Source organism: Capra hircus, chromosome 7 (genome assembly GCF_001704415.2).
Source record: "Capra hircus breed San Clemente chromosome 7, ASM170441v1, whole genome shotgun sequence".
In the NCBI taxonomy this organism is placed as follows: Eukaryota; Metazoa; Chordata; class Mammalia; order Artiodactyla; family Bovidae; genus Capra; species Capra hircus.
This window is the reverse complement of record NC_030814.1, coordinates 103700062-103712545: the sequence shown is the minus strand read 5'-3', so window position 1 is coordinate 103712545 and position 12484 is coordinate 103700062. Positions and strand designations below refer to the sequence as shown.

Genomic DNA, 12484 nt, shown 5'->3' with positions numbered 1-12484 from the left:
GCAGACAAGGCCGGCTGAGCCCTGCTGGGCCCCACCCCCCACAACCCCCCAGGCCAGTTATGGACCCAAACTTGGCTAGCGCAGAACCACAAAAATGGGAAGGGAAAATAGCCGTCATTTAAGAGCCCAGAGAGGAACCAAGGTAGGGCTAGAACCTAGGCCCTGATCTTTCCTCGGCTGGATTCTGAGATCCCAACACCTGGAGAAACCCCAGGACCTCAGGAGAGATTCCTTCCGGGGCCCCTTTCCACATGTTTCTACCCCAATGAGCAGAGCTGACTGCACAAATGTATCCCGTTCCCCAACCTCAGCCCTCGTGGTCCTCTCCAGTGGCCAAGTTTTATCCTGAAAGTGATCCATAGTGGCCACATACTGGGTGGCTGCATCAGTATTAAACAATCCTTTTATCACCATTTTGGTGGCTGGGGAAACTTGGACAGTGGGATCCACTGCACTGGTCCTTAGGGACCTTAGGACATAGCCCATGGTGACCTGGCGGGCTCCCATACACAGCTTCAGTGCCCCGTGTCTGCACTAGACCCAGCTACTTTCAAAGTCTTATGCAAGTTCCTAGTGAGCTCATACGCATCCTTCAAAACCCCAGCTTTAAGTCCCCTTCATCTATGCAGCCTCTCAAATAGAGCTCCTGCTTACTCCAGCCTCCAGCCCACCCACACCAACATACCAGTGCCCAGGCGGTCCAGTGGGCTCTGTCGGAGCAGCCTGGTGATGAGGTCCTGGGCATCGGCTGGGAGGGCCTCCTCTCCCTCTGGCCACATGATCTCATCTGAAGTGAGAGGAGGGAGTGAAGAGGCCCGGCTAGAGCTTCCTGGCATCTCCTAGCGCTTCTGCTTTCTGCACGCCAAGCCATCAGCCTGCTCTGCTCCTTCAGCATTCCAGCTTTGGTCCCTCACAGCCTTTGCTCTGGCCACGCTCTCTGCCTTGAGCACTTTCCTTTCCTTCACCTCTTGCGCCTTTAAAACTCTGCTCACATGTCACCCCAGTGTCATTCTCTGTGACTCTTTTAATATAGCTCCTCTACCCCACACCTGGGGCTTCCCCGCACGGCCATGCAGGAGACCCAGGAGACTGAGGTTCAATCCCTGGGCTGGGAAGAGCCCCTGGAGGAGGAAACGGCAACCTACTCCAGTATTCTTGCCTGGGAAAATCCCACGGACAGAGGAGCCCATCTGGGCTCCTACAATCCATAGGGCTGCAAAAGAGTCAGGCGTGACTGAGCGACTAACCACTCCACACCTGCCACCCCACGCCCTCCCTTCTTCCTGCTTCTTTTCTTCTTCTGCATTTTGTCTCTGATTGTCCTACAGTTTTTGGTTTTTTTTTTTGGACACACCAGGGGAGGCATTTGGGATCTTGGTTCCCCGAGAGGCACTGAACCTCCCACCCCTAGCCCCGCACAGGAAGGTGGAGTCTTAATCACTGGACCACAAGAAAAGTCCCTTCATAGCTTGCTTATTTATCTCCCTTCCTGTCCATCTTGCCCTCGGCTATATCTCCAGTGCTCAGCCAGGGCCTGGCATGCCAAAGGTGCCCAAGCCATCCACACATGGGGATCCATCCCCTCCCCGACACAGGGATGAAACCTGGGCCATGGGGGTGGGGAACGCACCACTGACCACCTGGCCAAAGAGTTCCTCGGGGGTATCGCCGAAGAAGGGCACACAGCCCACCAGGAATTCATAGAGGACGACGCCCATGGCCCACCAGTCCACCGGCTTCCCGTAGCCCTGGCGGAAGATCACCTCGGGGGCGATGTACTCAGGCGTCCCGCATACCTGGGCCGGGTGGGACAGGGAAACTGAGGACGGCTCCCAGCCGGGGAAGGAAGGGTGGGGAGATCACGGGAAGGGGCCCTTCTGCTGCAGTCTCCCCATGGCCCGGGGCTGGGCTTTGGGCAGGGGGAGGCTGCCCACCTGCTTGTCCACGAACTCCCGGGTGTCCTTCTCGATGTGGCCTTCGTAGAGGTTGGTGGCCATACTCATGAGCCCAATCTTAGACAGGCCGAAGTCAGTGAGCTTGATGTGGCCAAGCGAGGTGATGAGCAGGCTGTGGGCAGGTGGGTGGGGTGTTCAGGGCTGAGGGGTACTTGGCTGCTCCTGCCGCCCCCCATCATGAACTTCGTCCCATAGGTGGCCCAACCCCACTACGGATCAGAATGCACGTTCTATGCCTGATTACATTACTGAAAGAAACAGAGGTTCTTGGGGAACATTACAAACTTGGCAAACATCTCTGTGCCCCTTCTGGGTGCATCGGGTATTACTGTTTAGCACCTACTGTATACTTTGCTGTGCAAAAATTAAGTTCCTGAGAATCACGGCATTTCCCCACTGGGCACTGAAACGTTTCCTGAACACCCCCTAGCAGGAGAGCTACAGTGTATTTTTGCACCTACAGCCATTATTTTTAACAAACTAAATATTGTGCAAGCACCTACTCTGAAGTGAACACGTCTTTAGCACCTGCTATATACAGAAATATTTGTGCCCCTCATGGGTGCAGTTGTTTAAAACTCACACACCTATACACTGCTGTTCCTGTTCTCTTGCAAGTTTAAATATATAAACATTTTAAGTGATAAAAATCCCATGCATCAGATTTATAAAGTCACGTTTCCATGCACCTCCTGGGTACACCTGCCCATTTAAAAATAAATATCTGCAGGACTTCCCCAGTGGCCCAGTGGTTAAAACTCTGCTCCCAGGGCAGAGGGCATGGGTTCAACCCTTGGTCTGGGCACTGAGATTGCGCATACCACATGGTACAACCAAAAATAAATACATAAAATGAGAAATAAATAAATAGGGGCTTCCCTCGTGGCTCAGTGGTAAAGATTCTGCCTGCGAGTGCGGGAGACACAGGTTTGATCCCTGGTCCAGGAAGATCCGACATGACACGGGGCAACTAACCCCAGACGCCACAACTATTGAGCCTGTGGTCTAGAGCCCGGGAACCACAGCTACTGCAGCCCGTGGGCCCTGGAACCTGTGCTCCACAACAAGAGGAGCCCCCACAAGAAGCAGCTCGAGCACCACAGCTAGAGGGGAGCCTCCGCGCGCCGCAACCAGAGCAAAGCCCACGCGGCAACCAAGATCCAGCACAGCCAAAAAAAAGTAAATAAATAAAATCATTTTAAAATAAATAAATACATACATTTCTGGAGAATTCACTGTCTGTATTCAAGTTGTCTCAGGAGTCATTTGACACCTACTGTGTACCTCAACTCTAGAAAGAAACAATTCTGTGTGCCCACTCCGTGCCTCTGCTGGTTTTTGTTTGTTTTTTTAAATGATGCTTCTTAAGCAACTACTGTGTATACCAGCTGTGGAAGAAACACTTTGGTGTAGCTACCAGCTAAGCCAACTCCCTCCAAAAACCAAGGCCTCAGAGCAGGCCTTTGGCCATCCTCTGCTAAGACAAACCAATGTTTCCTGAGCGCCTATGGGCATGTCCCTGCCTCAAAAACGTTCATTTCCTGGGACTGCCCTGGTGGTCGGGTGGCTAAGACTCCATGCTCCCAGTGCAAGGTGCCCGGGTTCGATCCCTGCTAAACAAACTAGATCCCAGAAACTGCAACTAAGCCCCGGTGCAGCCAAATAAATAAATAAAATAACAAATAAATAAATCTTTTTTAAAAAGTTCATTTCTTGAATGTTGACTATATGTGGTATTTAAAAATTTGTTTCCTTTTCACAGAGAAAATGAGAAATGCCTGGAATTTGCTTCAACTCAGTGGGGAGGACTGAGTGGCCTGGAAGGAAACGGGACTGGATGAACGTTGGGAGCTGTGGGGGTGGGACGCTGTCCCTCTCTTCCGTTATGGACTGAACTGTGTATCCCCCAACTTCACACGCTGAGCTCCTAACCCCCAGGAACTATGATGTGATCTTATCTGGGGATGGGGTCACTGCAAATGTCATTAGTTAAGGTGAGGTCACTCTGGAGTACATAGCTAGCAGCTGTGCTATGCTGGGCTTAGTCGCTCAGCTGTGTCCAACTCTTTGCAACCCTATGGGCTGTAGCCCGCCAAGCTCCTCTGTCCACAGGGATTCTCCAGGCAAGAATACTGGAGTGGGTTGCCATGCCCTCCTCCATGGGATCTTCCTGACCCAGGGATCGAACCTGCGTCTCCTGGGGCTCTTGCATTGCAAGCAGATTCTTTGCCCTCTGCGCCACCAGGTGACCACTAATCTAGTGGGACTGGAGTCCTTATAAAAGGCGGGGATTGAGACACAGACTTGCACACAGTGGGGGACACCACACGAGGGTTAGAATTATGCCACCACAGCCTAGGAACTACCAGAAGCCAGGAGAGAAGCCTGGAATACATCCTTCCCTGGCACCTCTGAAGGGAGCCGACCCTTTGATCTTGAACTTCTAGCCTCCAGAACTGAGAGAATAAACTTCTTTAAAAAAAAAAAAAATTAAGTTAGTTAATTTATTTTTGGCCACACTGTGCGGCATGTGGGATCTCAGTTCACTAACGGGGGATCGAACCCACGCCCACTGTAGTGGAAGTGCAGAGTCTTAACCACTGGACAGCCAGGGAAATCCCGAGAGTAAATTTCTTGTTGTTTAAGCCCTTAGTTAGGGCTGCCCTAGCAAATGAATGCACCTTCTCTTGACTTGGGGTGTACCTGAAATTTTCTGAACTGCAAAGGAAAAATTATTTTTCTCCAGAACCAATTGTGGGAGCCTGGAGGGATTGGGGGCAGGAGAAGGGGACGACAGAGGATGAGATGGCTGGATGGCATCACTGACTCGATGGACATGAATCTGAGTGAACTCCGGGAGTTGGTGATGGACAGGGAGGCCTGGCGTGCTGCAATTCATGGGGTCGCAAAGAGTCGGACACGACTGAGCGACTGAACTGAACTGAACTGAATCCCTCCCTGAACCCTCTGGGGCTGGACCCCTTCCCATCCCGTGTTGCAGATGAGGGCCATGAGCATGGGAGGGGCCAGTCCTGCCTCGGAACACTGGGAAGACCCCAGTCCAGGATGATCACAAAGAGGTCTGATGGGCACAAAGCAAGCAGCCAGAGAACATGGAGCATGGAGGCCCAGGTATACAACAGGTGCCAACTACACGTTTGCTTGTTTCCTAAGCCAGGGGTCCCCAACCTCCAGTACCTGATGCCTGATGATCTGAGGTGGAACTGATGTAATAATAGAAATAAAATACACAATATATATATAATGCACTGGAATCATCCCGGAACCATTCCGTGCCACCCCGGTCCGTGGGAAAATTATTTTCCATGAAATGGGTCTCTGGTGCCACAAAGGCTGGCGACCACTGTTCTAAGCCTCTGGCAAACTACAAGATGCCCTGAAAACACGCAGGGCTCTTAAGACTCAGATTCACAACTCCACATGGCAAGTACCTTCATTGGAGAAAAGCATCCCTGTTCCCAGTAAACAGCAGGTGTTCATCCCATGCTGACCTCAACATAAAAACTTCATATAAAAAGACAGTTGCAGTGTTCAGGGCCTGACACACAGTCCTTGCTTGCTGCTGCTACTGCTAAGTCACTTCAGTCATGTCCGACTCTGTGCGACCCCACAGATGGCAGCCTACCAGGCTCCCCCGTCCCTGGGATTCTCTAGAACACTGGAGTGGGTTGCCATTTCCTTCTCCAATGCATGAAAGTGAAAAGGGAAAGTGAAGTCGCTCAGTCGTGTCCGACTCTTCACGACCCCACGGACTGCAGCCCACCAGGCTCCTCTGTCCATGGGATTTTCCAGGCAAGAGTACTGGAGTGGGGCGCCACTGCCTTCTCCACAGTCCTTGCTTAATAACACATTTACTAAGCAGAGGTGCTCTGATCACCTCTACGCAGCTGGTGACCAGTAAATACACACCAGCAAAAAAAGGTGCTTTATAAACTCAAAAGTGACCAGCGTGTGAGGAGTCAGTTATACCGCCATCTGGGCTCCTTAAAACGAGAGCAGAGACCCAAGGTAGACAGCAAGCGCCAAACACATGTGCTTTGTTTTCTAAGCCATTTGCAAAACATAAGATGGCCTGAAAACATGCAGACTCTCTCAATTAACTAATTATAGACCACACTGCGCAGCACGGCACGTGGGATCTTAGTTCCCCGGCCAGGGAATGAACCTGTATAACCCGCACTGGAAGTGCTGTGTCTTAACCCCTGGGCCACCAGGAAAGTTAAGTCCTAAAACATGCAGACTCTTGATGCTCATGTTCACACCTCCACACAGCAAGTAGCTTAGAGCTCACACGTCCTCCCTGATGTCCAGAGGGCACTTGATCTAAGAGCAGCCCCTTCCTCTGTACACAGCAGGTTCTCAATTAATGCAGGAGGAGTGCTTTGAAAACTATGGAGGGGTTACAAAGCCTGAGCGGTTATTCACACTCACATGCGTGTTTTCTAGTCACTCACAGAGGACCTGGCGCTCAATAGATGCGTACAAGATGCTAGAAAAAAATAAACAGCCTGAGACTCTCTTCCCTACACTAGTACACAGCAGGTGCTCAAGACACACACAGTCCTTCTTCACACATGAGGTTTTGCAACGTGCATGGCCCTGCTCTTTGTATACAGCTGGTGCCTCATACAGTCAAGTTCACTTCTGCTATGTTGTAGCAGTGCTCGAGTGCATGGGCCTTTCCCCTGTCTGGTCTGGGCACCCTCTTTGCCAGAGCATCTCCATAAGTGCACTGTCCTTCCCCTGCACACAGCAGGCGTCTATTATCTGCTCACTGCTGGGGCCCCATGATGCCAGCGGGATCCAGATAACGCTGCTTCCGAGCAGCCCCACACCCACTCAAGCGAGCCCGCTCCCAGAGGTCCCCGTCGCTCACTTGTCAGGCTTGAGGTCACGGTGGACGATGCCGTAGTTGTGCAGGTACTCCAGTGCCAGGACCGTCTCGGCGAAGTACATGCGGGCCATGTCCACAGGCAGCGGGCCCATGTTCTTCAGGAGCGTGGCACAGTCACCACCTGCGGAAGCGTGGACACGCTCACAGAGATCCTCGGTTCTGCAGCTGTGCCTAGACTTGTACCCACCTGCCCTCCCCACCTCCGGCACAGTGTCCCCAGTCTGTCCTGAATTGGGGTGGGGAGCTGGTAGGGGCGGGAGGGTATGCGGACCCTACTTTCTGGTTTGCCCGGGCAGGGCAGCAGCTTTGTTAAGTGCACAGTCCCTTCCCTTGCACAGGGCCGGGGCCTCCTAAGTGCATGCTCCCTCTCCTTGCCTGGCAGCTACCTTGGCACATGCTTGTTCCTGCCATTACCCGAAGACACTATTCTTTCCTGAGCTGGAAACCTGATCCTACAACTCCTCAGCTGGCCTCCAACTGTCCTAGTCCTTCCAACCCACGCCTCCTGCCCTCCCTTGCTTTTATTCTAGCCTCCAAGCTTCCTGCCCACCAGTCCCTTCCGCCTAGGCTGTCCACCCTACCCCTACCCTATACCCTAGGGTTCTGCCTTCACACTCGTCCTTGGGCTTCCCCATGTCCAACCCCACTGCTGGGTCCCCCACTGCAGAGTGAGCCCTTCCCCTCACCAAGGCAGGCTGGGACCCCACGGAGGACAGAGCAGACTCTAGCTGGGTCAAAGAAGAGACTGTCCCGTGGATAAGGGGTGAGCTCCCCACCGCTGGAGGCAGGCAAGCCCTCATGACCACACCTTCCACATACTCCATGACCATGCACAAGTGGCGCCGGGTCTCGAACGAGCAGAACATGCTGACCACGAACGGGTTCTCGGCGAAGGTGAGGATGTCGCGCTCCACGAAGACCTGCTGGATCTGGTTGCGCAGCATCAGGTTCTGTTTGTTGATCTTCTTGATGGCAAAACGCTGCCTCGTTTCCCGGTGCCGCACCAGGTAGACGGCCCTGGGGTGGGGTTGCAGTGGGGTGGGGGGCCTGCTGAAGCCCCGGCAGGCACCGGGACCTGGCCTGGGTCCAGAACCCCACATGCCTTGCCTTGGCCTGTGCCCTCCACCCAGGCAGCCACTCCTAGGGTTTAAGCCACACTCCCTGGCGTCATACAAAGAGTCAAAGATGGCTCCTAGGTTGTTGATTTCTTCACAGCTGACTGAGACCCGTTAGTTCAGAAGCCTCGCTGGCACAAACTCAAATTGTGTTCACTATAACTCAAATAAGCAGATTTTTAGCCATTTAGAGCCTGTTGGTTTTGCGTACCCTCAGATAAGGTAAATGCTGGGGCTACGAAAACCCCAAGCTGCTTCCGCCTGATGGAGCTCTCTGATTCAGAGACTCGCCACCGCGTTGCTGACACTTAACCCTGGACACATAAGCCCCCTCTGTAATTTCCCCCCTCCGCCCTCCCCCACATGACAGTCTTATGCTAAGAGGGATTCCCCGCTACCACCTCCACCAAAGCAAATCTGTCAAAGTGGCATTTAAATAATGCTCGCTGCACACTACTGCCATCGCTTGCTCAGCCCCCAAACTCCTAGAACCCTATGCTCGGGGCGAGTAAGGACCAAGATCACGGATGAACCCTTCCAAGCCATGTCCCTGCTGGGTTGTGTCTGCAGATCTACTTCTCTGTCTACATACTCAGGGGCTGTGTGGGCATCAGTCATCCCCAAGGGCATCTGAGAAATGGGTCTACGGGGGACCCAAGGACTCACCCGTAGGCCCCATTGCTAATGAGTTTGATAGTCTCGAAGTCGCTCTCACATGGCTTCCTCCGTGAAGGGCCGACCAGGGCACGACTCTGGCGGGGCAACAGGGGTCAGGGTCCTGCCCCAGCTCAGAGCAGGCTGTGTTCTTCCTGCCCCCAAGTCTCAGCTGGCACCTAATGCTACTTCTCCTGTACATACTTCTCAAACTCAGCCTCCAAGCTTGAGATTTTAGCTGAAGCCATGCATGCCCTCCTACCAGGAAACTCCTACACAGCCTGCAAAACCCCACTTTCCAGTGCCCCCTCCAACCCTGCCCTGCTCAACCTTCCCAGTAGGGCAATCTCACCTGCTCTTACCTGCCCCCACAGTCACAGGCATTCATTAAGCACCTACTGTATGCAAAATCTCAGCAAATGGCAAACCTAGCCCCTCTCAGGGTCACCTGGTCTACCATCAAAAGAACAAGCCAGGTGGGGGCACCAAAGCTCTGTGCTGTCTCACCTCAGGGGACTCCTCTGGGGCTGGTGGCTGTCCTCCACTGTCATCGAGGTGACTCAGAGGCACCATCTCTGTAAAATGTGGGAGAAGCCTCAAATGGGGTTTCTGAGCCTGGCCCCTCCACCAGTCAGAGACTTCCTGAGGCCTCCAGGGCTCATCTTGGAATGGGGAGAGAGTGCTTCCCCTGACCAGCTCCCATGATTCTGTCGTTGAGTCCCTACTGCGTCCAGATTTCGGTCAAATCCAGGAGGCTGGACTGAGCAGTGACTGAGGAACCTCCTAGACGGGCCAGTGGGAAGCCCAGGTTCTGCTTGCTCCGGCTATCTTGAAGCCTGACTCCAAGTCTCGGGGCCGTGAATACCCCGCTGTGACGCAGGCCCTCTAGGTGGTGGCTGACATGCTCCTCAGCTCGGGCAGGGCCCGGGGGAGCCCCCTTAGTTTCCAGCCTCAGCTGGAGTTTAGCAGGGGCAGTCTTGAGTGAGAGTGAGCGGCTGGTGAACATCAATGGTGATGGACACCATGAAGACAGTGTCTCGTGGTCACAGAGCAAGGCTGAGACGGGGCAGCACAGCCTCGGGTGAGTGAGGCCCGGGGCATGCAGCCCCTCACGCTCTCAGAGGGCCCCGTGCGGCGCTGGGCTGGTGATCTGCACTCAGCCTCAGCTGCCACCTGTCTGCCTGACCACTTCCCGTTTCTCCTGTCATCAGGGCCCTGCCCCGGCCACAGCCCCGCCTGTGGAGCACAGTCTCGGCCAGACAGCTAGTCTGAGCATGATCTGGCCTTGGGCACGCCTGGGCCTGAATCCAGCTCAACAGCATAGAGCCTCAGTCTCTGCAACTTCAAATGGGACAATGGCAGCCTGGTCCCCGTGGGTGCCGGCCACTGCGGCTGGGTCCTGCTGACCCCGTTGCCCCTTCCTCAGCCACACCCCTTCCTTGCTGCTCTTCCAAAAGGCCAGACACACACCCATCTCACGACCTCTGCCTTCACGGTTCCCCTGCCTGGTTCACTTCCTCTCTCCCCCAAATCTGCACCCGGTCACTTCTCCATCCTCCAGGCCCCAGTTTGAATACAATCTTTCCCCAGAGCTCCCCTGACCACCCTGAGACCAGGCCAGGTTCAAGTTCAATGCCTCCCCCAGCACCATGTCTTTTTCCCTGTCCTGACTGTTTGGGGGAGGTTCCTGGCCGTTTCAGTTGTGCCCATGGATTGCCCTGTCTGCCTCCATGTCCCACTTCCCGGGCCACAGTCAGAAGAAACTGGGAAAGTGCTTTGGAATTCAAGTGAATGCCACTGCTCACGGTGGTTCCCTAGCACCCTGGCCCAACTCGATTTAGCATTTGAGGACGCTGAGGCTCCAAGGCAGGGCAGGTCACGGGGTCCAACTTGTGGCCACCTTACCCTGGAATCCTGGGCAGCTTACCCAAAATGTGCCCTGCAGGTAGCTGAGGACAGGGCCAAACAGAGGGGAAGGACAGTGTGGTGCACTCTGGAGCCACACGGGCACAGGCTGGAACCCTGGCTCCTCCCCACTCTCACCCCAGTTTCCTCTTTTGGCCCTGCCCCCACTCCAGCTCACCCTGGAGCGGATCCTTAGCCAGGCCCAGCTGCCCAATGATGTACTGTGGCAGGTCAGTCTTGATGCCCTGGCCCTCTCGGGCCTGGCCCTCGGCAGCCTCCAGCAGGTGGTAAAACTCCTCCGGGTCAAACTCCTGGGGATGCAGAGGGATTGGTCAATCGAAGCCTGGTCCCACCTTCAGGCCTTTGCACACCCCCCTCCCTCCATCTGAAGCATTCTACCAGTGGCTCCGACTTGTCCCCGGGATCCTAGCTCCTGGTCCCTCTTCTGGGAAGCCCACCCGAGTCTGGCGGCCCCTGGTGTTTCTCACAAAGCCCTACATGATGGGGACTGTCACTTTTTAATCTCAGGACTGCTGAGGGCCTGGTCTGAGCCTTGCATCCGGCCATGTGCCAAGACACTCACCAGACACTCGAGGAGCCTCGCTGGCCGCGAAATGATGATCAGCAGCTTCCGGACGAGCTGGACAATGAAGCCAACTTCCTCACTGTCTGAGCGCTCGTGGGCCTGGGAGCAGATGGGTGGTAGCATCATACACCAGCCCCTGGTCCCGCCCTGCCCTGCCCGGGGACCCCAAAACCCTGTACCCACGCCCCCCAGCACCCCACCCCCACGCACATCCTGCAGCAGCCGCTCCAGCTTCTCCTGCATCTCCAGGAAGTAGCGGGAGGTGACAAGCGCCTCTCCAGACTTGGCCAGGCAGTCACGGGCCAGCTCGATGATTTGGTGGTGGATGAAACCCAGGACGCCGTCAGCCAGTGCCAGCCGGGCGCCGGGCGAGAAGGCGGCCAGGAACTCCTGCAGACGGCCCTCCATCTGCGCTGTGGCCTGGGCAGGAGTGGGGGGTGGGGGGGAGATGGGGTGACCTGGTCATTTGGACGGGGCCTGGGAGCAATGTGTGCAGATGGGGGCGGGAGAGAGAGAAGTGACGATGGGGTCCAAGGATCGCAGGGGAAGAAGCGATGTGCACAGACGCGAGAGGGGGCGGGGGGTGCAGCGTGAGACAGAGTGACAGGGAAAAACAGAAACGGAGAGATGCGGGGAGGGACACAACCAAGAGGACAGCGCGGGCCATGGAGGGGCAGCAACAGGGAGCGGAGCTGGGGCTGGTCCGGCCACCAGGTGCTGCCCACCTTGGGGAATCTCTCCCGGTACACATGATTCATCATTACGATCTCATTGTCGAAGGTCCCTGTGGTGCGTCCAGGGCTGAAGGAGGGGACAACTGGCTTAAGACATGGGACCCAAAACACAGCCCAGGGAAGGGTGGCTGAGCCAGGACTGAGCTCTACCCAGGGCTAGAGGCCAGGCTTGGGCGGGGTCAGGACCGGAGGCGGAGGAGGAGCTGCGCCCAGGGAAGGGCTGGGGCTGGGGTCAGAGGTGGAGGCCCACCTGAGGCTGCGGGAGCGGGGGCGGAGGCGAGGTGAGCGGTGGCCGCCCTCCTCATCAGCCACACTGTCTGAGCTGCGGAAATGCTTGGACAGGAAGCAGAGTTCGTCCGGCGTCGGCTGGAAAGGAAGCTGGTGGAGGCGCTCCCGAGAGGATGAGCTCGACTGGCAGGAGGGGGTATCAGGGCCACGCGTTCACGGTCAGCTCCACAGCCAGGACCCCAGCATTATCCTAACTCTCAAGGCCCAGCTATCCATCGGTCATCATGGTAACTCTCCTGCCTCTCCCCTGTGCATCCTTCAAAACTCCAGCTTTGATGTCCCTTCCTCCAGGAAGCCCTCGCTGCTTGCTTGGCAACTCCAAGACCCCCTCT

The 12484-nt window shown here is 55.4% G+C and overlaps 1 protein-coding gene across 10 annotated transcripts in view; it reads right to left on the bottom strand.

Annotated features, from left to right (window-relative positions):
• The window catches only part of MAST3 (microtubule associated serine/threonine kinase 3), a 41793-nt gene that overhangs the window by 10324 nt on the left and 18985 nt on the right, over positions 1-12484 (bottom strand). For all 10 annotated transcript variants that reach the window (XM_018051421.1, XM_018051418.1, XM_018051419.1 and 7 more), the window contains 12 exons: positions 12115-12275; positions 11856-11931; positions 11341-11550; positions 11128-11229; positions 10723-10855; positions 9147-9214; positions 8652-8737; positions 7679-7887; positions 6853-6991; positions 1935-2067; positions 1631-1796; positions 686-787 (listed from right to left, as the gene is read on the bottom strand). In XM_018051421.1, coding sequence (XP_017906910.1) covers positions 686-787; positions 1631-1796; positions 1935-2067; positions 6853-6991; positions 7679-7887; positions 8652-8737; positions 9147-9214; positions 10723-10855; positions 11128-11229; positions 11341-11550; positions 11856-11931; positions 12115-12275 — 1585 coding nt within the window. The remainder of the gene's footprint in view (positions 1-685; positions 788-1630; positions 1797-1934; positions 2068-6852; positions 6992-7678; positions 7888-8651; positions 8738-9146; positions 9215-10722; positions 10856-11127; positions 11230-11340; positions 11551-11855; positions 11932-12114; positions 12276-12484) is intronic.